The sequence below is a fragment of the Taeniopygia guttata genome, chromosome 3 (genome assembly GCF_048771995.1).
Source record: "Taeniopygia guttata chromosome 3, bTaeGut7.mat, whole genome shotgun sequence".
NCBI classification, from domain to species: Eukaryota; Metazoa; Chordata; class Aves; order Passeriformes; family Estrildidae; genus Taeniopygia; species Taeniopygia guttata.
The window spans coordinates 75,164,471-75,190,336 of record NC_133027.1 but is presented as its reverse complement, the minus strand read 5'-3'; the positions used below and the strand labels follow the sequence as shown (position 1 = coordinate 75,190,336).

General features: G+C 37.2%; 1 protein-coding gene across 1 annotated transcript; it reads left to right on the top strand.

Moving 5' to 3' along the window:
- The first annotated feature begins 1,678 nt into the window (after positions 1-1,678).
- CEP43 (centrosomal protein 43) lies at positions 1,679-25,866 on the top strand. The gene is made up of 12 exons (XM_012572499.5): positions 1,679-2,031; positions 10,218-10,271; positions 12,130-12,184; positions 12,812-12,900; positions 14,797-14,931; positions 16,479-16,562; positions 18,008-18,225; positions 20,813-20,922; positions 21,518-21,586; positions 22,326-22,365; positions 23,005-23,098; positions 23,562-25,866. The coding sequence occupies exons 1-12, from the start codon at positions 1,942-1,944 to the stop codon at positions 23,634-23,636; spliced, it is 1,113 nt and encodes a 370-aa protein (XP_012427953.1). The 5' UTR covers positions 1,679-1,941; the 3' UTR covers positions 23,637-25,866.

The window sequence follows — 25,866 nt, the reverse complement described above, 5'->3', positions numbered from 1 at the left end:
TAAACATTTACAATACTCAGAGCAGATGCACACATTTTGGAATATATGTATATTCTCATGTCTTAATTTTAAATCAATAGACTTAGTCCATGGATTATTTTGAAGCTTACATTTTATTTAAATTGTGTTACTAGCCTGTAGCTATGTGTTTCTATGATTTCCACAGAGTTGACTTGAGAATTACATAAATTCAAAATGGAAACATTTCCTTCAAATGTGAAAGTTTGGGGCAGTGCCTTGCAGTAGGACACTGGACTATGCTTTGCTGCCCTCAAGCTGATGGATATTTAGCTATATAGTAGTCCGCTGTTTTGCAGAGCTCAAAAAACATCTGTAGAATGGATTAAAAATATTCTACGTGTATTTGAAAGCTGGAGGGCACAGTTTATGAAATGCTAAATGAATCTTACAAATTATAAACTATCTTCTAAGTCTACTGATTTGTCTTCCTCTGCTCTATCTTTTCTTCATGAATTATTTTATCAAGTGGGTTTTGTCTTTCCATTAAGTTTATAGATCTAGTGAACAAATAAAAATAACTGTATCACCAGACATTATCTTTCTGTCTCTACTATTTATTTCTGACATGGTTTTGAAAAATTAAATTGAAAGAATTGTTAAGTGCTTAAGTACAGTGTTGTGGGTTTACTTTAACACAATTTTGTACTGAAGTGAGACTCTTAATGTTTCAATTCAAAATACAATACTATATTGTTTGGGCAGCTGTGGGAATGGGCTTAGGACTCCAGCAGTACCTCCCATGTGTCCAGCAGAAATGGGGTGGAGTGATGGACACCTGTCCTCACAGGCTTGGCCAAGTCTGTAGAGTATCCCTGAACAGTCGGTGTACGTGTTTTAAAACCAGCCTCCTGCATTCGCCCGGGGGCTGTACGTGCTCCCTTGGAGCATTCCTAACTTACTTTCCTGATTATGTGTCATATATTGGACTTCTCTTCAATAAAAATTATAAGCAGTTCAGCATGGAAAAAAATTGCCACATGTAGTTTTGCGGAGAAAGCATTACAATTTACAAAGCTTTATACTTTTTGTTTTAAGGAGCAACAACGAACATGCTTATTACGAAACGAGGGCTCCAGAAGGCCCCCTTGGCGCTGTTGAGCGCCAGGTGCCCTTGTGGGCAGCAGGGCAGGCGGGTGAGACCTTGCCCGGAGCCCACTGCGGCCGTCAGAAGCCGCTGGAGCGAGCGTGGCCATGGGACGGGGGCTGGGCTGTTCACCCTTCAGCCCGAGCACAGCGCGGCTGCAGCTGCCCGGTGTCGGAGCTGTCCTAGCGCTTCTTGAACTTTGACCGGCTCGGTGCTGTGACCACTTCCCCGGGGAGCGCTGGGGGACCTGCTCCAGTGCCCAACCACTCTCTCGAGGAAAACATTTTCCTAGTATCTAACCTAAACCGCCCGCGACTCAGCTTCATGTCATTCCTTCGGGTCCCGTCACTGATCACCACAAAGAGATGCATGCGTGCCCTTCTGCTTCTCCTTGCGAGGAAGTTGTAGACTGCGTTGAGATCTCCCCTCAGTCCCCTCCAGGCTGAACAGACCAAATCAGCTCAGCCGCTCCTTTTAGAGTTGCTTAGGTTCGAGCGTGGCGGGAGAAGGGGAGGGACTCAGGGCGCGTTGAGGGGCCGCTGGCGGGCGCGGGCAGCCGCGCAGTTCGGCCGTTACCGCCGCCCCCGCTTTGAACTTCCCGCCCGCCGCCCGCGCTGCCCGTTCGCCGCCGCAGTTTCCAGGCTCAGCGGGCGGCAAAAGCGCCGGGTGGCCGCGGCCTCTCTGCGTCCCCTCTCGGGGCGGTGCTGAGGGCGGCCACCGTCCCGGTCCGCTCCGTTCCCCCGGGTCCGCCCTAGGCTGGCGTCTCCGGCGGCGGCGAATCTGCCGGGCTGGTCCCGCCGCTAGTGCGGTTTGGGCCGTTGTCAGGGAGAAGCAAGATGGCCGCCGCGGCGACGGAGGAGGACACGGAGCTGCGGGACCTGCTGGTGCAGACGCTGGAGAGCAGCGGGGTGCTCAATAAGATTAAGGTGGGCGAGAAAGGGCCTCCCGCCGGCGGGGAGCGTTGGCTGGCTCCGGCGGCGCTTCGCGGCCCTGCGGAGTGTGAGAGGACCCAGGCTTCCCGTGCTTGTCCCCTCTCAGTCCCGCTCGCAGCCGGTGTTCCCGGCTGGAGCGCTCCCTCGGCGTCGCGGCCTGGAGGTGGCGCTTGCTTTCCCCGTGGCGTTCCCCGGCTGCTCGTGGTGGAGCTGGTGCGAGGGCCCGGGCCTGACCATGGCACGGCGCTGCCCCGCGGCCTCGGGAAGTGGGGATGCCCCGGGCGGGCAGAGCGAGGGGAGCGCGGGGCCGCCGCCGGGAGCCCGGCCCCGGCTGCGCGCGTTCGCTCTCGGGTAGCGTGTGGCCGAAGGGCTCCCTCGCTGCCGCCAGGCTGGCTGGAAGCAGTGCCTGCAGCGTGGTGCGGGACGGGGTGGGTGAAGTTAATCCCTGCTGCGATACGGAAAGCCCTTACTGAAAATTTCAAGCGGCAGTTGTTGTGGATCGCTATTTAAGCACTTGTTCTTCTTAAGTGTGGGTTGCTTCAGTTGTGCCTTGAAGGCTTGCTAAGTCTGGAAGCTCTCGGGGGATGCTGCCTGCTTACAGGGAACAAATGTTCCCTGTATGCTATGTTAAGAAAATATACAGAAGTGTAGCTTTCCGATAAGGGATGGTGGTGTTTTTCCATAGTGCTGTTTTAAGTCTCCAGAGGTCGTTGCTGATATTTCAAGAACAATTCAACAACTGAAGTGATTTATGGAAGTGAGAGCATCTTCGTGTATGTACTTTCAAGTTTACTGTATTTTGAACTAGTCATACTTTTCAGCAAAATAATATTCAAAATCACGTTGTTGATCCCTTTCAGATTGGATATTCCTTATTTAAGTTCTGTAAGAGAATGAAGATTCTAGCTCAAGTAACTGTGTGCAGAGTAGTGAAGCTTTTTTAATAGATGTCAGATAGGCCTTTTGGACCATCTGTTAACCACTCATCTACTATTAAATAATGCAAGTATGGTGATAGTAAAATTGTAATTTAAAAAAGCATGGCAAGGCAATTGGGTCACATGGAGCTCGTGAACCATAACTTCTTAATTCCTACCTTTTTGTAGTATGTGAAATTTCATACTGTGGTTGCCAGTCCATTGAGTTTTATGTGAATAAATTTATTGTAGTTCAGTATTGTATCATGCTTAGAGTGTGTGGTATCCAATACTGTCTAAAGTGCCGTTATGGAAAATTAGCAAATGACTTAGAAAAATACAAAACGCAGCCTCCTTGCCAGATGATGTCTCTCCTTAATACAAGGTGCTACTGTTTAATAACTCGTATGCTTACAGCTAAGGCTTTTGACTGGAAGAACTCATGCTGGTTTTTTCTTAGCTGTAGACCTTAATTGGCGTGTGAGTTTAATGAGTGTTGTTTGGCAGTATTAATGACTTAGATTTTGTTCTACTATAACTTGACAAAACCCTGTTGCTGGAAGAATTAAGATTGAACAAGGCTTTTTAAGCTGTCATCTTTTAATTGAAATTAGATTACACCATCCATTAAAAAAAGTTGCAGTCATCCTTTTATTAAAACTAGTTAAACTTGATTTTTTCAATAGTGCTTATCTATTACGTGTCAATTTTTTTTTTTTTTATTATGAGGTAAAACTGAACATTTACATGTTATTAAAACTGATGCTTGTTTCATACTTTAGAATGAGAACTGACCATTTTTCAAGATGGATGAGGCTAGAAAGCTACAATAAAGTATTTATGATTTATTCAAGTAGCTACATTAAGGAGAAAAATATGTGATCATTGTATAACTGCATTGGTATGAAGCACTGGAAGGATCAGAATTCAAGGGGAATTATTTCAGTGCATGGAATGTATCAGGGTGTCACACATTTTGTAACATAATGAGAGTAATTTTTAGAAATAAACTTACTGTCATAATTTGGTTTTCTACTAAGATACGCTTTTATAATGGCTTGCAGTTTATAGTTCATTCTTATTTTGATAGTTTCTTGGGTGCATTGTTGTTGATGTAAATTATTTAGCTCAAAAGTGTTACTTACATGACATTTAAAAATTTGTTCATAATTTTTATTTGTCTTAAAGTTTGAGCACTGAAGTAATTATAAAGTAATATTTTGAAAACTGGAAGTTGTATGAATGTATTTACTGCTTGCAGTTGAGAAGTTCCTGTGTTCTCTAAAATGCAATATGTGTGTATATGTGTATACACACACATGAATGTATGTATATAGTACTGATGTATATTATATGTAGTTTGTTGATCATTGGAATTAGTCTGATGAATGAAACAGCTTTCTAATGAATTCTGTAAACACACAATATAACTGTAGATATTTGTATGTTAGTGAAAATTATCACTGTTTCTGTGTGATAGTGTACAAATAAGGGTGTTCTGTCTTGAAGAGAATGTGATCTGTCTCCTAGGAAAGCTGTCGTCATCTGAGCAAGAGGAGCCATTATGCTTCTTGTATGTTTCTTTGTTATCTTATTTTGTTTTGGGTTATATATTTTACTCTCTTGCTTTGGAATAATTTAAATTTATATTACCTGAATTTTTCATCTTCTCTGGAACTTGATGTTGCTAAAGTTATGTGAGGGGGGTTAGCATCACTAAGGTCATATGACATCACTAGTGTAAAGCTTTTGGCCCAGTGGTACTGCTAATTTCTTACTAATTTGCTTCAAAACCTGGATGGCTGAGGTACAAACTCAGTGCAAGTGATGTGATGTTTGAGTGAATAAAAGTACTATTTTTTTAATATGAGCATGTGCACAGGTCAGTTAAAATTGTCCTGTTTGCTTTTGCATCTTCAATCCATGTATGGTAATGAACAGTGCTTTTAAATGTCTTAGAATTATTAACTGTCATGATGAATGTGATGTGAACTGCAGTGTAGCCTCCTGTTTTCTTCATGTTGTAAAGTGTTGTTTGTTTTGAAGCAGTTCATACTAAAGTCAACTTAATATCTATTTCTTTTTAGTTTTGTATGTCAAGTAAAATATAACCATTTTAATTATTTCAAAATAACTGAAATTCAACATTTAGATGTCAATATGTTCCTCATCATAGTCTCAGGGAGGAGCCTAAGTATGACTGGTTCTACTCCTAGTCCAGGACTTTGTTTATTTCTACGAGATTATGTGTGCATAATCACTCCTTTATGTCACTTAGCCACGATTGCAAAGTTTCACCATACCCACCACAGGCTCAAGGATGAGAACCTTTACAGATTTTGCAGATGGAGATTACAGGAAGGGTATTACTGAGTAATGTTGGTAGAGATGTTCCTGGTTATGGTTAGACACCAACCTTGGATTTGCATGTAGACTGGGAGAGGTGTTTATCCTGGTGCACACAGAGGTTTAGGGTTGATCACTAGCAGTTAAACAGCTCAGTGTTCAGCCATGTCTCTTTCCAGAGCAGTGCATCTGCTTTCTGTCTACCAAGGTGTATGACAGCTGTTTTGGAATTAGGAAGTGGAGATACTGAAAGTTGTGCCGAAGGGTGCCCATGTACCACTAAATTTTACAAATGCAAGAGATTGTTTATGCTTGGGCATGCATGGGGCTGTTCCACAGTGCTGGTGCAGGTGGTGGTTACACATTCCTGTGCTTTAGCTGGCAGGTCTCTGAGAAATCTTACTCATTACTTTAATCATTTCACTTCCCTAAACCACACATTTAACCACAGCATCCTCTGATGCACATCTTGTGAGTGCAAGTTTACAGGAGATTTTGCACCTCCAGCTGGCCCATTGCAGATCTCTGAAGTGTCTCCCATATTGTCACTTACTGAACTTGCCTACCCCTTGTTTCTTAGGGAATACACAACGCTGCCTGTATGGCTTCAAAAACTATGTTCAGCTTGCTGAAGTGGGTTGAGAGGAGTGGTAGCATATGCGTTTGACAGGCTGAAATTTATATTATGGTTTCTGCTAATGAGTCTTGGATGAAAAAAGAAGCCCATGACTTCCTCTGCAAAAGCTGCATAACTCTTTGGGTTTGTAGAAATGTTGAGAGATGCACAAAGCAAACAGCAAGGCTCTGTTAGCTAGCAGACAATGTCATACTCAACTGTGTTACAGGTACAAAGCAGTTTATGAAGCTCAAGTTTTTTACCTAGTATTCCATAGCATTTGGAGATCAGTGTTGGGAAACCATTGCTCATTCATATGAAATATTGCCCCAGCAGGAGAAAATATGGATAAAGTTTGACAGGAAAAAATATTTTGATGATGTCTCTTTGGAAGGTGTTGGGATATTAGGATTGAAGGTGAATTGTGTAGCTGTTCAAAGGAGACAATGCAACGAGCAAGCCATATTCAGATTTTGTACTTATTATAAGAAGTCATCTTGGCCACTGATGTGCTTACATGCTTTGAGGTGTAGGAATGTGTTTGAAGTTTACAAGTATTTTCCTGTTGGAAAATACTGTCTCAAGTTTTGTCTTAAGAAAATCAGATCTCTTGTTTAAGTCATGGACAAATCTATTCTAGCACAATCAAAGACAAATACTACAAAACAAACAAACAAATAAACAAACCATTAAAAAAAAAAAAAAACCCAACCAACTAACCAACCAAAAAAACCAAAAAAACAACACCCAGAATGTCTATGGACTTGCTAAATATTGTACATTTTGGAGTCTGAAAGTGGGAGGTAGTTACGAGTTACAGGTAATCATTCAGTCCTGAGTGGTCTCTGTCTCATCCTTTCACTTTTCATGCAATATCTGCTGTGTAAGATGCTGTGGATGGCTTTACAAGCGTACTGCTAAATCAGACTGATAACCTTGCTAATGCAGGTGCTGGTTGTCTTCCTATTAAAAGCATATTTCCAAATTAGATTGGCATTTTTTGAGGTGCCACCTAAAAAGTGTGTTTGAGGACCTCTTGAGATAGTAAGAACTGTTATCCTCTTTTTCAGGGAGCCGCAGATTGAGGGAGCTGTTTTAATGGACAGTCCTTAGGGTACATGGAAAAGGGTCACTATTTGGAATAGGGTAAACTTAGCCAGGTTCTAAAGAGGGATCCTGTAGTTCAGTGCAGAAAACATGCTTTTTTTCATGGACTTCATTTTCTGATTTACAGTACAATAACAGTCAGTAAAAACCAGTGTTGTCTGATGAGTTGTAAATGCCTGGGAGGAAAAGTGGAAATTTAATTTTGTTTCAAAACACTGACCCATACATTTCTCTAACAGAGTCAGTATTTGTCATATACAATGATAGCCTTCCTTGTTTTAGCCGAGTTCAGTGAAACCAAATTGCAGTTTAATCGACATGAGCTCTTGCCTGATAAAACTTCTTAGGGATAGAAGAGAATGGGTGTCTTTCACAGTGTGAGAAATAAGTTTGTAGGTTTGATGGATGTAAAAGTGATAGGCACTTACTCATCAACATCTGTCTCTGTTGACATAATCGTGTTTTTTTGAAGACTTAGAATATGACTGGGGAATTAGAATATCAAGCTTTGGTCTGCCTTTTTACTAGACAGTGAATAAAATTCTTCACAGTGTATTTGGATTGTGTTGAATACTGCTAGCAGAATGAGGCAGTGTGGAACAGCGAAATGTTGAAAATGACAAGCGTAGATTGTAACAATGTATGAAACACATATTGGGCTGGTGCCAAAGGGTACTAGGCCACAGAGAAATGCAATCTGTTCATACCCAACAAAAACAAAAGTGTGAGAAGAACACTGTAAGTGGATTAATCTGTGTAGTTATAACCCTTATACCTGCTGGTGGAAGCAAATTGCTGTGGCTGTACCTGATGATGGTGGTCTCAGTCTCTGGTGTTAAAATTCTCTATGACTAGCCTCAGGTTCTGAAAAGCCTATATGACATTGTCCATCCTACTGGGGTAATATGATTCATCTTTTAGTAGGGTGATCATTCCTTTGGCCTCAGCTTTGTTATTGTTTCTTTTTACTGTCTTCATGAAGTTGAAAATTACTGCTTTAACCTCACAAAGTCTAGTGTGGGGTTCTTTGTCTAAATTTATTGAGATGATATTTTGAGAATATTGTGCTATGATGTGAGCAGTATCCACCACAAAGGATGAACGTCAGTGTGTTGTTGTAGTAATGTAAATTTTCCTTGTGGGGATAGTACAGGAACATGTAACTTCAAACACTATGATGCTTGAAGGGGTAGAGGGTTGATTGCAGGGCTGTGTATCTGTGAAAAGGCTTTAGGATGGTATTCTAGATGATGCAGGTAAGCTAAAGGGATGTGTAAATACAGTGGCATTAACTTCTGGTGGTCAGCTCCTGACCTTAAGTTTATTAATTGGGTACTAAAGTAAATAAAGGTGAACCAGCTATTCATGGGGAATAGCAACATCTGAGAGAAACTGACCATGTGTCATTGAATAGATAAGAAGAGGAAGAAAAGCACCTTCGTTAGTAATTAAAAGCGAGTGGATTGGACCTAGAGGAGTGGAGCAGGCAAACAATCCAAGTTAAGTGAGAAAAATAAACCAGTCAGTGTTTGATATTGTTCCAGAATCTCAAAATAGGTCAGACTCTGGATTAGCTGATGTACTGGCAACTACTTTCAGACAATTTTATTCTCTGGTCCCATGATCCAGACCCTTAGGGGGGTTTATCCCTACCCTACCCATGTGCATTGACTGGTGTGTTTTATTTTGAACAGTTGTAACAACCAGTGAGGAATGCTTTGTTATTTTTTATTATCCTATTATGTAAATATATTTGGTCTCTGTGGCCTAAGTGACAAAGAAAGCCTTGCTTTCAGGTCTATTTTAGTGAGGTAAGACTAAATAAATAAGTTATTAGCTGCTGGTTGCAAAGTTAAATGGAAACTGATTTTGTAAGAATAACATTTATGTTAATGGGATGTGTAAAGGGTCTCAGTGATAGACAACTGCACTCCAACACCAGAAAAAAAAAAGATAAGAATAATAAATAAATAAATAGCTTATAAGAGGATTTTCTGATTGAATACTGTATCGCAGGAATTGAAAAAATATGATTGCAGTGTCAGTATGACCATTGCGTATAATCGTTGTAAATGTTCTTTTGGTGAGAAATCATTTTAGCTTTTTGCATTATTTTTTGTCTTTCAAGAAGGTGTCCAAAGAGAAGTTTCCTTAAAAAAGAAGTGTTTATTTTTCTCATGAAAGGTTTTTTTTCTTTGTTTGGTTATTTTTTGAGTGGGTTGGGGTTTTTTTGGTAGGGTTTGGAGTTTTTTGCTTTGTTGGGTTTTTTATAGGTGGGCATTTCCTTTTGGTTTTATTTTTTTGGTGTGAGGGACCAGTTAATTCATGTTTAGTTACCTCTTGTAATATAAATTAGAAAGTCCATATATTCTTTATATTGGTATTATTCTTAGTTATGGAAATAAATCTTTCTTTTAAATTCTGATGGTTTTTTGCTGTTGAGAAAACTTTATTACGCTCTCTTTTCTAGTTTATTACTGCAGTTATCTACGGACTCACTTCAAAATGTCACATTAAGGGTTGATTAAAGTGGCAAACTAATGTATGTTATCCATTTGACGTGTTCAGTGAAAGTAGAAAAACTGTAGTGCTTACAAAAAAATTTTAAAAAGTAGGCAAGGCATAAGCTTCAATATTCAACGTAGTCCTTAGAAGAATTCTGATTCTTTATAATAATATACTTGGAATCAGGTAGGTAAACTGTTACTGCCAGGAGTATTTGAATAACTGTGATCATGTTCTTTTCCTTGAGAAATGCTGGGGTTTTTAGTGTAATCTGGCAAGAAATCATAGCAATTTGTATACCTTAATGTTTAGTTTTTAACAGGCTATTACGGCCTCTTTGTTCATGTTTCCTGAGAGAATTGTAAATGAAGGGTAGGTGTTTTGGAGCTGCCTGAAAGAGATGGATGTTTAACTGTCAAAGACACTAATAGGAGATAATTTAGGTACTTTGGAATCTTTTTATGTACAAAGAATAATAATTTAGGAAGTCTTGTATCAAATTATGCTGCCCCCTGCCTTGTTCTCAGAGTGGAAACTATAATTTCTCTACAGTATTGACTGTAATCTTAGGTGTTTTAATTGCATTGATATAGATGACAGTCCGTGCCAAGTTGCTTGAGGAGCAACCTATTTGCTTAGGAAAAAAAGTGCTTGTAGAAATGCTGTTTGTTTTGTTTTTTGTTTGGCAGGCAGAGTTACGAGCAGCTGTGTTTTTGGCATTAGAAGAACAAGAGAAAGTAGAGGTAAGAGAACTGTAAAAAGCAAATCAGAAAGAAAAAAACATTCTTTGTGTAGAAATAAATATAATAGCTTTAATACTTTCTATTTGTGAAATGGAACAAGATAAAAAGATGTATTTCTGCATAAGATGTATAAAGAACACAAAACAGGACTATCAGGGTGTTTCCTGATGTTTAAATATAGGAATTGTTAAATAGCCTTTTGAAGTGACAATTTTAATTGTCTGTCTCTGCTGGGTTTATATGGCTTCTGTCCAGCTGACCAGAATAGCTAAATGTTTTCTCTATCAAATTCATCTTTTAAAAAAAGATATCTACTTGACTGATCAAGATTTTATCAAATCAAAATAATTTCTTTTGAAATTAAAAATATTTTACTGGGATGTCTTGACAAGTATATTTCAAAAGCAGTTTAGTCCAGTAAAATGCCAAGTATGCTAATGCTTATGGTATTTCCCATAAGGATGTTGTAGGCTTGCTTCAGGATAATTTGCTTTAACACTTAAGGATGAATTCTTAATAAAGAGATGGACTATGTACTGATACCTCCACAATATATTAATATTAAGGGAATGAGATACTGACACATGGTTGCATAAGAGTACTGCTGTGGTATACAGATACCAGTTTTGTGACCTCTTCTATGGCTGACTCTGCTTCATTTCCTCTGTCTTTCCATTTTCTAGAATTGGGGAGTAGAGAGTGCTGTCTGTCTAGTCTCTCTGCTTCAAAACGAGAGGAATGGAAAACTGTTCTATTTCTCTACTGGTTAGATGGTTGAGCTCTTTCTGAAAAAATGCTTAACTGAAACAGACGATATTGGGATGTTAGTAAGGATGGAAAGTAGTTATTCTATGATTTGAGATTCCATATTCCAGAAATTTAACATGAGATAGCTGAAGAAGATGTGGTGGAAGAGTAATCTAGAAGAACAGTGCTATCTCTTTATGGGAAGCTTCAGGATATTATAGAGCACCCAGAGAATGACCTCCCACACTACCTGGAGAGTAATAGCAATAGTTCAAGTAGCATGAAGAGAGATTTGCTACAGTACATTTCAGCTCACCATTTCTCAAAAAGCTTGCATGTATCATGATATTTTAAATTTGCACTGCTGACTCTGGTGACATGTTAATACATACCACGACTCTGAATTCTAAAATATTAATCAAGATTTCCTTTTTTCAGGTAGCACTTTCTTGTGTGTTAGCATTTGCAACTGTAGTGATAAATACCTATAACTGATCCTTTTCTTACCCAGAGTACCCATTCCATCTTAGGAATGGCATTTAGAATTTGTTTTGGAAAATCTCAGAACAATTCTGGCAAACCCAGACACAACATATTGATTTATTTCTATTTAAAAATTGAAGAGGGCAAATCTGAAAGCATTTTTCATAATATCTTTGAAGGTGTTTTAATTAATAGAAGATTAATATTGATTTGTGTTCTAATAATTAGCATCGTCCACAATTTATCTGGAAGATTTGTAAATTTCCAATTTTTAAAAGGCTGGACTGAATTGCCCTTAACTTTGCACTATATTAGAGAAGCAGCATATTAAGTTATCTGCTTAGCTTACCTCTTCAGTCATTAAATAAAAATCAGTATGATATTAAGAATTTTGGTGACATTACTTTAGCTCCGAAATAAATTTAATTTGATTAAATTAATTTATTTCTACATAGCTTTTACTTGTAGTCATAGAATTCATACAAAGGTAGATTTTAAAGAAGTGAATTGCACGGGCAGGGCATCACTGTGCAGCAGAGCACACCAAAACACTAGCTTTCTGTAGTTTTCAGTTTCTTGCTAGCATGTAGATGATGTTAATTGCTGTTTGGTTTTTTCTTTTTGACAGAACAAAGCACCTCTGGTAAATGAAAGCTTGAAAAGTTTTTTAGGTACAAAGGATGGTAAGTTCTTTGTTTAGTATATACTTCTCCTGATAATAAAAATAGGAGACAAAGGTTTAAATCTTTAAATCTTATTAATAAGTGCAGTCTCCATTACTTAAAGTATGCTTTTGTTCCTTTCAGGTGTCCTAATTACTACTCACTCAGAATAGAATTAAATCTATAGTTTTTAAAATTAATATTGCTGAAGTTATATTTTTAATTAAGGTGATTAAGGCATTTAAGTTAATATTTCACGATGCCTTATGGTTGTGCTAACTCAGAGACATTCTAGACCAACAGAAACAGTAACCAATAAAAACTAAGAGCAGAGGTACAGGAGTGAATGCATGTATATGACAGATGTCAAAATGATGTTTTTAAAACAGTTGAATAGTTAAATGCTGCACGTGAATTTTGTAAGCAATCTGTAATGCTCTTGCAGTATTACTGACTTAAATGATTTTGGTATCGACAGCCAAGTCCAAAATTAAGGAGTTGGTATACAAACTTGCTATGAGGTGGTAGTTTGCTGAATGTCTAAACTGTGTCCAAAGTGAAGGCATGTGTGCTGGCATTACTGTTAAGTCTTTGAAATAAGATTTGTTTCTGTCTGGTGTATTTTAACTCTTCTTGTTTTCTTTTTAGGTCGCTTGGTAGCAGGTCTTGTTGCAGAATTTCTACGTTTTTTCAATCTTGATTTTACTTTAGCTGTTTTTCAGCCTGAATCAAGCACAGTAAGATAGACTGATTTTGTTTCTATATAATGCTCACTGAAGTGCGTGGCAATGAATGCAGAAGCTATGCCAGATTTATTTAAACCACTTACTTGTTTTTATTAAAAATGTGGGTTTTATGTTTTGTCTGCGATAGATACTTAGTGTCATGAAAATACATTTTTCAGGAAAGTGGGCTAATATGAATATTTATCCAAATCAATGCTAGATAGTAATTTAATTTCGAATTAACAAGCTGATAATTTTTGTGGCATCATATAATGGTATTTGAATCCTGCATACCCCTGCAACATTTTTTGTCACTAACTTTACTGTGTCATAATATTAAGTTAGTATTGTTACATGAAAACTAAAGTAATGTCAGTCATTTACTCTGAAAGAAATTTCAGGGACAAAAAGGACTTTGTGCAGATATACTTGACAAAAAGTGTTTGAATAGAATAGTTCAGTTGGGAGGGACCTACAGTGATTATGTGGCCCAACTGATTGCTTTAAGGCTTTAGGTACTGAATTAGAGGGTTTCCGTCATCTTTGTTTCTTTTTATGATATAAAGGTTTTAATAATAATTTTGAGTTTGAAGCAGTTTCATTTCCCTGCAGAATTTCTTATTACGTGTCAAGTACTTTTTTTTTTCTTGAAGTTGGTTTAAATAGTTAATATATTAAAAATCCAATTTTTTCAAATCAATCAGTTAGTTGACTTCTATTTCTCAGAAATTCATATTTCATTTTAGGGATTTATTCAAAGAAAATCCCATATAACTTTGTTCTTTGCCAAATATCCTTGGCAAAGATATCCAAAATTAGTTACTAAGTTATTAAAACACATCTGTACAAAGATTCATGTTCATGCTACCAAACAGAAACAAATAAAAACAGTCACACTTTGTATTGTGTTGCCACTCATTCTTGGGAGCAGTGCTTCATTTGCATTGTAAAGGCATCTTATGCTCTTTGAAATGCCCCCCTTCTGTTTTCCAATAAACATGTCCATTTCACATCTGGAAGTGCATGAAGGAAATTTTGCCAAAGTTAATTGAGCTGGCCAGGACTGCTGGGTAGGGTGCTGAGAGATTTGACTTTGTCTATCTCTACTAGCCTCTGCCTCTGAGCAGTTTCTTGTGCTGTCTCTTTATCTAATGTGCTTGGCTAGTGGTAGCTCAAGAGATTGAGATTAACTGGTGCCCTTTTCAGTGTTGCTATCTGGGGCTGTGCTAACCAGCCTAGATTTGCTGTAGCATTTTGCTTCTCCTTAAGTGTGAAGTTCAGTTTGAAAAAGTATTGTTGGGGTTTTTTTGTGGGTTTTTTTGGATGATTACCAAATTGTTTTCATCCCTTTTTCTGTCCAAACCCATGTGATTTTTAATGTGAAACAGAGACTGAAAGTAGGTGTTAACCTGTGCGAGCGTAATTCTGTACGCACAGGAATGGTGACTCTCCGTCATCCATGAATTTGCTGGGACTGCTGTCTGGGTGTCCTTGGATCCACTTTTAAGTGTGATAGGCTAAAGTAATTTCGCCATATAAATTATTATATCCCTAAGCATGCTAATGATGGTTTCTTGCATATTTAAAATAACTTTGCATGATCTGTGACAAGTTCAGGTGCAGATCAGAAGTAAATTACGCAATACACTGTATCTAAAAGAGGTGTAGATGAAGCACTTAGGGACATGGTGTAGTGCTGGGCTTGATGATCTTAAGGGTCTTTTCCAACATGAGTGATTCTATGATTTTATTACTTTAGTCCACCAGCAACAAGACAACATAAATAATCACTGTTTAGTTCAGGTAGAGCTGTGTTAAATAAAACTTTTTTGTATTACAAAATTTATCTTTTGTTTTCTGACAGTTATTTTGATGTTGTGATTCTTTTTTCTTCTGTTATCCTTCCAGCTAAATGGTCTTGATGGTCGAGAAAACTTAGCTCGAGATTTGGGAATTACAGAAGCAGAAGGTACTGTGGGTGGCCCCCTGTTGTTGGAGGTTGTTAGGAAGTGTCAGCAGAAAAAGAATTCAGGTGGTGGAGAAGTAAGTAATATTAAATTGGAATTTCTTTATTTATTCTTCCTTTTAATTATGAAAACTGAAATTATGAACACTTGGCTATTGTTGTACTATTATACTGTTTCAGGTCTTTGTTATATTATGCCTTCAACTTAATCAGAGAGATAAGAGATAAACTTTATGAGTAATACTTTTAATACCACCCTGGGACTCTTTATTAATATTCTGCTACAGCAGAGTAGCACAGAGTGAATCTAGATGAATGACAAAAACACTGTGTCACTTATTTTCTCATTTCTGGTGTGGTTTGGTAACACTTTCATCTATACCTCTAATACTTCTAATTTTAATATGACATGAAAAGCCTCAGATGAGTTTTGTCAAAAGCTTTAAAGCTGTACTGAAAACATATGTACTTAAATTAAATATATCAAAGTATTTAAGTATTTGAAGACAGTGACAGTAGTTTTTGAATGGAATAGATAATAAATTTGGTGATTAAGTGAACTAAACCCAACCAATAGCATTTGATTGTGATTTGAAAGAAAGTTCTCTATACCCAGGATGTATTCACTGTCCCAAAGAAAGCTTAAATTCAGGAGTAGTTGTCATAGACTTCTTAACTTAATAATTTTCTGTCACGTGAAAGCAGGATTTCTTTGAGACTTTTTATTTCATTGTATTTGTCTGGGAATGCCCCAGGAAAGCCAAGGCTCTTGTGCTTGCCAGTCTGTCTGTCCTGTTATGGGGACTCCGCTGAGCACTCCACTGTATTAGAGGGTGTTTAACAGACTAGCTGAGGGACACGTGCCAGCAGTGTATGGAGTCAAATCCCTAGTGCAATTTAGAAGGGAGAGCCCCTCCTGATCTCCTCACTCTGTGATTTCCATACTGTGTGTGACTATAAACTTCCCAATTTTCTCTAGTACTACCTTCAGTTGTCTTCCCAGTGTCAAGGTTTGCATACTGTCCAAGTGAGGGTGGTAGCCTTGTTTCTTGTTGGATGCAATTATCATAGGATCAGAGAATCACTGAGATTGAAAGAAACCATTGAAAGATTATCCAGTTCAAGCATCAGCATAGCACCATCACTGTAACCCCTAACCCACGGCACCCAGCACCAGATCCAGATGCCTCTTGAACACCTCCAAAGATGATGACTCCACCACCCCTCTGGGTAACCTGTTCTATTGCCTGACCACTGTAACAGTGAAGCATTTTTTTCTAATGTGTAATCTGAGTTCCCCCTGTCTCATCTTAAAGCCATTTCCTCTAGACCTCTCACTGTAGGCACAGTAGAAGAGTCTGGTCCCCACCTCACTACATCTCCCCTGAGCCTTCTCTTGTTTAGATCAGCTGCCTCAACTGTTCCTCTTAGGACATGTTTTCTAGATCCTTCATGAGTCTCGTTGCCCTTCTCTGGACATGTTCAATATCTTTTCTAATGGGAGGGGCCCAAACCTGAATGCAGTAGTCGAGATGCAACCTCACCAGTGCCAGTTATTACAAAATTAAATATAATTTTAATTTTAAATATAAGTTTTAGTAAGTACTTATTTGAAACTTCTTAGGTGGCTCCAGTTTTAAGTGACAGCCAGTGCCCCACATCAAAATCATCTGACGGATGGTCAAGTGCACACTCTATACCAAATAAGGTAAGATTATATATAATGAAAAGCTTTGTAACATACATGAGATGAGTAAAAGAGAGAACTCTTGTGAAACTGAAGATATGACAGCATTCACTTAAATGATCTGCAATTTGAAAATGTTTATTCCACTCAGCAAAACTTTCATCTATGATTCCAAACAAAGATGAACTGTTGTGCTTATACTTTTCTGGCATGACATATTATAGGGCCCAGAATGGATAAGTAGCTGTAGCTTCCCTTTTATTGTAGCCAGGCTATCATCAAACTCTTAATTTTCAAAAACAATTCTGTTACTCTGGATAGGAAATCAAAATATTTATTACTACCACTTGTGGGTTTAAGTACCTTTTCCTGCCCTAAAAAAACTGAGCTACTGCCAGCAATTGAATATGATTCTGTGACTGAGATAAAATAGTGTTGCTATGAAAAAGACCTGCCAAGGTAATTTTAACTTTCATGGCCTTTAGTTTGAAAATTTGGCTTCAGCCTTCTGAATGAAAGTTAATGACTGATAAAAAATACTTCAGACAGTACAACCTGCATTGGCTATCTGGATTAAATAATACTTTTTGTTTCGTTTCAAAACTGTGCTGCTATTAGTTTGTAGAAAGGAAGCTAGTGTCATAAATCTTTTACTGGCTGAATTTTAATAAGTCTAGGAGAAAGTAAAAATAGCAGTACTCCTTGCTAGGTAATATTATAGAAACATTTTTTTTTTTCTTGGCACCTTGATTATCTAGGTAAATTAGAATTTTTTTTTTGGGCCACAAGCTACAGTTTGAGTTGTATGACTTGATGTGAAAGGTTGCATATGGAATTGTCCTTAGGTTCCAGACTTTAGGACTGAGCCATAAGCATGAGAAGAAGACTGAAAAATACGTACTTTTAAAGTCTTGCTTTTGTCATTTTTTGTTTTAGTATTTGAGAGAAGGTGTCAGTAACTCTCATTTTCTTATGCTATTACTTTAATACTTAATACTATATTGCAGAGATTCCCATTTAGTAGGGAATTTAGAGTAATTTCCATGGGTTTAAATTGATTTATTTTGAAGACAGTGGCGATAACTAAGAACCTTTGTTTGTAGAGATGTTGCAAAATAACATGAATAAAGTGTAAGAATCAGTCTGTCTGTAGATTTCTTTATTTGATAACAAAGATATTTTAGAATTGTTTGCTTTTATAATAGAAGTGGTGTAGATAGCATAGCAATGCAGAGGCTGGAACAGAAGATTTTAATGGCAGCCTCAATAAAGAACACTTTGTGAAGTGATAAAACAACGTTTTATTGTGTGACTCTTGACGATACTAATGAACTTGCTTCCTTTTTAGGATTGAGGTAATATTTTAAGAAGTGATGCTAGGTGTATGTTATGTGTTGTGCATTTATATATATACTTAAGAGTATTACATGACATGAATACCTACAATCCTGTCTTTATCTTTCAAGGCTGCTGAAAACACTCAGAGTGATACAAGTGTCTCATCAGGGGAGGCAAGCAAAAGAAGTATTCATTTTCTGCCTAATGAAACAAAACTAGATCTTCAACTAGAAAACAAAGACTTGAATACCAAAGAAAAAAATGATCCCGTTGTGGATGAAGATGATGTAGAGGGAGATTCTTTCTTTGATGATCCTGTACCCAAACCAGAAAGAACTTATGGCTGGTAGGTAATGTGGATGTTTTTAATACATGTTTTATTTTGTCCTCTGAATGCTTGCAGACCTTCGAGAGCTATTAGTTATTTGATAATTTGCTTTTGTAAGTGTTGTTCTGGAACATTTTATTTCCAAAATATTAACATCTCTTATTTTGTTCTATTCCAGTCTAGTCTAGTCTAGTCTAGTCTATTCTATGCACAGTGTTCTCTGGGATTTCTTGGATGTCCTATGAGTGGAAAAACCTGTATCACTTTAAGGTGCATCAGTTAGGGCATCTAATATCCCCAGCCTGTTTCTTTGGTGGAATGAACATGTATGAGGCACAGACATGAGTATTTCTTCTTGGAATAGAGCTGCAGTGGTGATCTTTACTAAAGGAAGTGGACAGTGACGGGGACAGTGCATGAAATATTGGTTCAGCTTTGTAAGGAATGGCTCCACAGACTGTAATAATAAGGAAAGTTTCCTTGCAGCTGAGGATTTTCTCTTCACATTGCAACACTAGTGTTTTCAGTGAAGTGTTGTTACTGCTGCATGTACCAGTTTTGCAGATGCATGCGAAGCACGTTTTTTATTGTTCAACTGTGGAGTCTGATGACTGAAAAATGCCATTTGAAACAACAACTAGTGACTGACCTATGCAGCAGCTTTGTTATAAGACTGAAACATTTGTGTTACATTATATTGAAGCTTAACTTGGATACCACTGTATTGAGCAATGCTGCAGGATCATTTCATGGCGTCCTTTTGCTGTGCTGAAGTAATCAGAGAACTACTTCAGCTTAGCAGACATTAAGAAGAGGTTGCAGGATCATTTGTTGGTTTGGCAGTTGACTTTTCCCCCACTATGCTGATAGTGGGCAGAGCAGCATAAGCTTTTTTGCATTAGTGCTACAGTAGATACTTAGTCTTAGAGAAGGATCATTCTAGTAGAGCACAAAGTCATTATACCAGGTAAACCAAGTCTGTCTCTAGTAAATTAACGTACTTTTTTTGAAAGATTATTTATAATACAGCTCTTGTTGGATTTTTTTCATTGGAGTAGACTTTTTTTTTTCCTCAAAGGGCAGTGATTGTACTCTGGAAAATACTGTGTGTTACAACTAACCCTACTATAGTATTTCTTTTCTCATTGTTAATATCAAGATTAAAATTGTATCTGAGTGCATTTACTCCTCCTTACTCGAGAGCTTGTTTAGCTAGCCTTTAACCAAAGTAACCATTGTAGCAGGTAGTCTAAATAATAAGTTGGGTAATTAGAAAAAACTGCAAAAACTTTTGCATAATAATATTTACTAATTTCTTACTTTTTGAACATTTTCATATGACAGCAAGGGAAATTTTCTTTGAAACTGGGTAAACTAGATTTCTTCTAAAAGACAATCCTAAAAACAGGCTAATTATTTAGTGAAGCAAGTATTTTTTTTTCCTAGTGGAGAAACCCCCTACAGAAAAAATTGTTTCCACACTGTCTGTCTGTAGTGGAGTCACAGTCCACAAGTAGTATTTTGTAGCACGTTACTGTGATGCAGCCATTCTAGTAACATCCCATAATAAGGTGTGCTGAATGTGTTACCAGCAAATGAGCTAGAAGCTGTTTGTAGCTGAGCTGTGTGTGCTGAATTGCTCATTTTTACCTTCCTGACAATTCTTCTAGAGGGCAACCTCCCCCCCCCCCCCCATAGTCTTCAGGTAGAATCTCCTTTGTGGTACTTTGTGCTGGTGTGCTGGAGTCTCAAGGGGTAAATAAGTAGGACAGCTGCCAGCATTGCTTTCTTTTCAAAAAGTTAGTTTCCTTATGGAAATCTTGCCTGTTCATTTAAGATGGGTTCAGAGCAAGCAGTTGCTAATGACAGTGTGAGAGATGATCCAGGCAATTATTATCTCTAGGTCTCTAACCCATTGTTCAAAATATTGAAGCACTTTAACATATGATGTTACACATGATATTTAGGTGATCTAGATATAATGAATGATTATGCCCATTATTTATAGGAATGGAATCAAAATAGCAAAAAGTTCTGGAAATACTAAATGTGAAAACCTTGGTCTCTTTTTATTTGTGTTTATTTATAGTTTATTTGCAAGTAGGATTTGAACTAGGTAGTAGCCAAATGAACATGTGCTGATATCTATCTTCCTATAACCAAGAGGTTTTCATTCTGTAAACTGACTTCTCTTAGAATTAATATCTTCATCAGAAGTAATCTCTTTAAGATGTAAAACAAACTGAAGTACTGATTTATGTCTGAATCTTTTTTCTTTTGGCTGCATTTACATGTGGGGGTGATGAAAGGCCCCTAGACATAAATAGTGATGCTGATGAAGGTGCTCTGTCTGTGGGAGAAGACAGGCGGAAGTCTTTGCATGGGTGAGAAAGTGGCTTTCTCAGTCAGTGTTGTGGTTGACACTTGTGCCAGTGAACTGCCTACTGCTTTTAAGGTTGCAGTGAACAAGGCTTTTTCCTTGCTCTATTTTACTGTAGTATTGCTGTTTTAGTTTTATGACAATGTAATAACAGAAAAGAAAGTAATGATGCATATTTTGCAGTTCTTATTGGGAGTGGAGTACTTATTTATTTGGTTTTTACAGGAAAACTGAAGCTAATAAAGCAGGAGGTCTAGCATCCCTTTCTGACGCACCAGCTCTAAAAAGTGGGTTAAGCTCCCTGACTGGTGCACCTTTACTAAAGGAGTCTGATAGTAAGTTTTCATAATTTTTTGTGTTTTGATGATTGTAGAGCTTATTTCTGTAATCCAATGAATGAGCTACAAGTTCAGATAGAAGAATGATAGATTATGTGGCCCACTTCTGGTTGTAATGTGCTTTACAGCAGTGCTATCTTAGAGAGTGATGGCATGTTTGGATATATTGTGCTACCACTGGGGCATTTTATGCTTTGGAGCATGAAATACTTATCTACATCCTTTTTTTTTTTTTTTTTTTTTTTTTTGTCTATATATAAAGCAGTATATCATTCTACTGCTCATTTTTAAATGAAATTGGCTTATTCCTTTGTATTATCTTAAATTATTTGTACCAATTATTTAGAGGTGCTTGCTTTCATGTTGTGAATCCCTGAGAAGTAGGAAATTATTCCTGTTTACTCCTTGAGTTTTTAACTGTTATCAGATTTCAGCTGTGAAAATATAATATTATATTGCTGTACTATACTATAAAAGGACATAAGGCTGATATAAAAGAACAGGTGTTATAAATGGTTAGTTTTTATGTGTAAGTGGGATCTTACTAATGAGTGACAAGTCCAATTTCTGATATAAATGCTTTTGTTTACAGATTTGGATAGAAACTCTGTTTTAAAAGACCTGCGGTTGGTGAATGCAAAGCTGGGATCACTAGAATTAGGCAAGTAACTGCTAAACATGAGGAAGCTCTGGTATTTTTGGTTGGCCATAACTGATAAATTCTGCTCCAGCTTCTTAGAGAAATCTTAGAAACTCAAGTACACATATTGAGCTAAAATCTTCAGTTTTTACTTATGTTATTCTATTTAACGTAGATTGTGAAGCTTAATATAGTTAAAAGCAACATGTGATCTAAAGAAATCCAGAAAAGTGAAAACTGGTCTCTTGTGGGTTAATATTTTACAAATGGAGCAAAATTTTGATTCATTCTTTGTATGCATTTACTAATACGAAGTGATTAATTTTGTTGTTGAGGTTTCTACAAAAAGAGCAGGTTTATATTTTTGTTAAAAGATAGCCTGGTAAATATTACTGCTTTTCAGTGGCACATTTAGAGGCCCTCCACACCTCTGAAAGTTGCCTTTCTTTTGGTGCAATACGAAGAAGGTGTGATGGAAAAATTCTCTCAAAATAGAGCTGTCAAGTATTTTAAGTTTTGTATTCAGCAATGCAGCTAATGTCCTGAAAATGTATGTTCAGTTTTGAAACCGTTTATGTTAATAATACTGAGATTAAATAATGGCAAACATAACTCATCTTCCTAATCAGTGTAACTAATTTAATCTACTTCCACTTTTGCTAGTCATCAGACCATGTATTTTGGTGCAGGAACAGTTTGGGGAGGTTTTGTGTTTCCTGAAGAGAACTTGTTTGATTAATAGCTTTTAAATCTTATTTAGGAAATGGAGATGATGATGAATATGCTGATGACTTCAACAGGTAAGAGAAGGATCATTCCCCAGTAGGGGTAGTACTTTATGCAGTATAAGCATATTCACTAGCATATTTTAATTATTTCATAATATTGGAGACAACCACCATCACTGGGTATTTCTGAACTCCTTTAAACTTCAGTTTGGTATTTTAATAGATTTAGTTACCAGTTAAAAAAGCAACCAAACCAGATCTCTTTTTATATAGGGATAATGCGTTCCTTAAAAACCTACTGCTAACTTCAGCATGATACTATGTTGGGTTTTTGTGGAAAGGGTTTGGTGTTTTTCCTGAGCCACGCACTTAATAATGTTTTAGCAGTTAATGCAATTAGTCAATTGTGTTGTATGCTGAGCTACTCAATTGTAAAATAAAGCATCATGCGTAGTTGGTAACAAATATTTAATAGCCTCATGCTTATGATGTGAAGGTATTGGTGTTGTAAATTGCATGACTGAGGCCTAAGTATTTCTCAGTATTTATTATGGCTTCATTTAGGTAGAAAGCCTTTAGTTGTTAGGAACTTCACATCTGACTTGCTAGGAAGTGCAATTCCAATCAAATGCCAGGTATAAAGTAAATGTCATACCTGGATGTTTTATAAGGAAATCTTATTTCTGTGCTTATGGTTTGCTTTCTCTTTAGTACGAGTCATCGCTCAGAAAAAAGTGACATCAGTATTGGTGAAGAAATAGATGAAATTTCTGTGGGAACAGAAGAATCAAATGCCAGTGATAAAGTATGATTATTTTTGAATAGTTGTTTTTTATATTCTTCTGATCTTGTCTTGACTTTGTTTCCAACCTCCTGTGAAGTACCATGCTGTTCTCCTTAGTTCCTAGGTTGTATGTTAAGGTTAATTATTCATTACATTCTGGTTTTTACACCTAGTATCCTTTCTAAGTTAGATGCTATATTGATTGACAAAATCCCAACAAAACAAAAACCCTGCAACAGTTGTTCAGTAGCACAACTCACTGTGCCTTTCTAGGTGTGTAAAATGTATTGGAAGCTGGTTCAGTGCCCAACATACAAAGGTTTACCCGAGTATCTCCAGATCTGTCTGAGTACCTCGTAGGGATTGTGTAATCTCACTGAAAGAGCTTGAGGCCAAAAGGTATATGAAAGCACATGAAGGAATACATGACATAATACTTATTGGTTTTGTGGTTTCTGAGCTTGCAATTTTTTAAATTTTCTAGCTCGAAAGCATCACACAAGATCTTACAATTTCTCAGTTAAGCGACGTTGCGGATTATCTAGAAGATGTGGCATAGAATTGGACAGCAAGAATCTTTCGTTGTGCTGGACTAGAAGACTGCTGTGGACTATTAATTTCAGACAATCACCTTTTGCTGGAATGTCCACTCCCTATTTGTGCCTTGTGTTTCAAAAATACTGTAGGTGAAGAAGGTTTTTAAATACTCTGAACAAGAACTCAATGAAATAGTGTGTTCCCATTTAACTTGATATCAGAATTACTTTCTTCATTTGGTTTAGCCAAACCTTTCACAGAAGGAGGTGGATTTTCCAAGCAGAATGTCCATTGCTGGCAGTGGACATAATAAAAACCAATTGGTAAGAGAACATCGAGAAAGAAGCATGTGGCTTTATAGTGAACTTGCACTGTTACTTTAACAGTCAGATTTTTTTTTAAAGATAACCAAAGCAAGAACCTTCAAAGGTAGTGGTTCAATTTACAGTTCTTTTTACACAACCTTGTCAAGTCAGCATGTAGTCAATATTTATGGTAACTCTAGCCACAATACCTAATTATTCCAGACTTAAAACTGCTCCTTTACAGACTCCTCTGAAAGTTGGACTTTACCTTTTTTAAAGGCATATTAAATTGAGAGTATCTAAACTCTTAAACTTAAATTTAGCTATATTTAGGAGCTAAATTTAGCACTAGTCTTAACCCAGAATATTCTTGTTTAAATTTGTTTGTCAGACCTTTGATGTTAAGACCTAAGTTGTTTTTATATATGCTAATTTCATCAATGTTACCTGTTGTTAAATCACGAAAGGTAATTTTGTAAGGTTTCACAAATCAGTAACTAAATCTTATGGGGTAAGTTTTTAACAGTGTGTAATATTTAGTGGAGCTTTTATTTTTGAGGGTTCTTCATGTGCTGTAAGATTACTTCCATTCTTGAAAATATTTTAAGTAAAAATGAGCGCCAAAAAGTGAAACTACTAAACTTCTACTTTTCAGATTCTAACTGCTGTACAAAGTTCAATGCAAATATTTTAAAATACCATACTGAAGATATTATGGACACTAAGTTCTAGCTAAGAGCAAATTCTTGTATTTTCATGATGCTCTTGCAGAACAGGGTCAGTCATGGCAGGGTTGACAGTTCTTCAATGATACTGTTGCAAGTGGCACTGCTATAATGTGTAGGTCATAGACATTTGTAATACTGAAACAAGACTTCAAAATGTGCACTTTCTGAACATTGTGAACACATCTGGAAAATAGACATGTAAGTGAATATAAATAATTTTATTTTTAACGTCGTTTACTTTTTTGAGGATTTGTAATTTTCTTTTTCAGGAACACTGTTGGCCTGTCATCAGTAGTCACCGCAGTGGAAGTAGCATGCTAAACTAAAGCCATTGGTTAAGCATATAAAGCTGCTACTAGCACTAGAAGCTGACTTAAATATTTTTTTGCACTGGGCCAGCAGGCCTGGAGCAGTGCTGGGAAGTTAGGCTTGTACATTACATAAATGATTTGAGAGGAGACAGCAAAAGTGTGCCTTTTATTTATGTCCACCCCAAAAATAGCCAGCAAAAAAGCATCAGAGTATTTAGTTATGGTGTTAACTTTTAACTTTGTGCCATATTGTAGCAGCTGAACACAGAGGATAATTTTTTTCACCCCAGGAAGTCAATGTGCCATAACTTCAAATAGGAACAATGCTGTAATATATGATATAGCCTGTGTAAAAATTTCATTTAATGATAGGGGAACCTGTGCCTCAAGATAATGTATATGGAAAAGTTTGAATTGGACTTTTTTTCCTTTCTTTTTTCCTTTATATTTTCTTTAGAAGAGTATCAGCTTGTCTGAAGGAAATAAAATTTCACATGAATAGTTGCTTTTGGCATTCATTTTTAAGGTATATGGAATAATGCAGAGGCGGTGTTGTTGGCTTTCTTACATGCCTTGGGAAAACATGATGTTCCATTACCTGTTAGCTGTAGGATATGTGGCAATTTATCTTACCAAAAGAAGCCAAAAGTTTATTAAAATACTTATCATTGCATCTGAAAATGTGGCCTTTTCATTAACTGATTTGATGTTTTACGTGTTAACATGACTTGTGTTAACAGCCAAATATTGTTCTCTTACCTTGGCAGTTAATTGGAGACCTTGCACTTTGGCTCTAATTTAAGGAAATACCAAAAAGTGGTATGTCTCCATGCTGTTCCTCCTGTGAACTTTTACTGAATTGTGTATAATAATTCAAATTGTAAAATAAAGCTATTGTGCTGGCTAAA

Bases quoted from the DNA above. Each gene is read 5' to 3' on its own strand.
- CEP43 (XM_012572499.5), top strand. From the start codon at position 1,942: ATGGCCGCCGCGGCGACGGAGGAGGACACGGAGCTGCGGGACCTGCTG. The intron at 14,932-16,478 runs GTAAGTAATATT...GAAACTTCTTAG, and splicing joins AGAATTCAGGTGGTGGAGAA to GTGGCTCCAGTTTTAAGTGA. The intron at 18,226-20,812 runs GTAGGTAATGTG...TGGTTTTTACAG, and splicing joins CCAGAAAGAACTTATGGCTG to GAAAACTGAAGCTAATAAAG.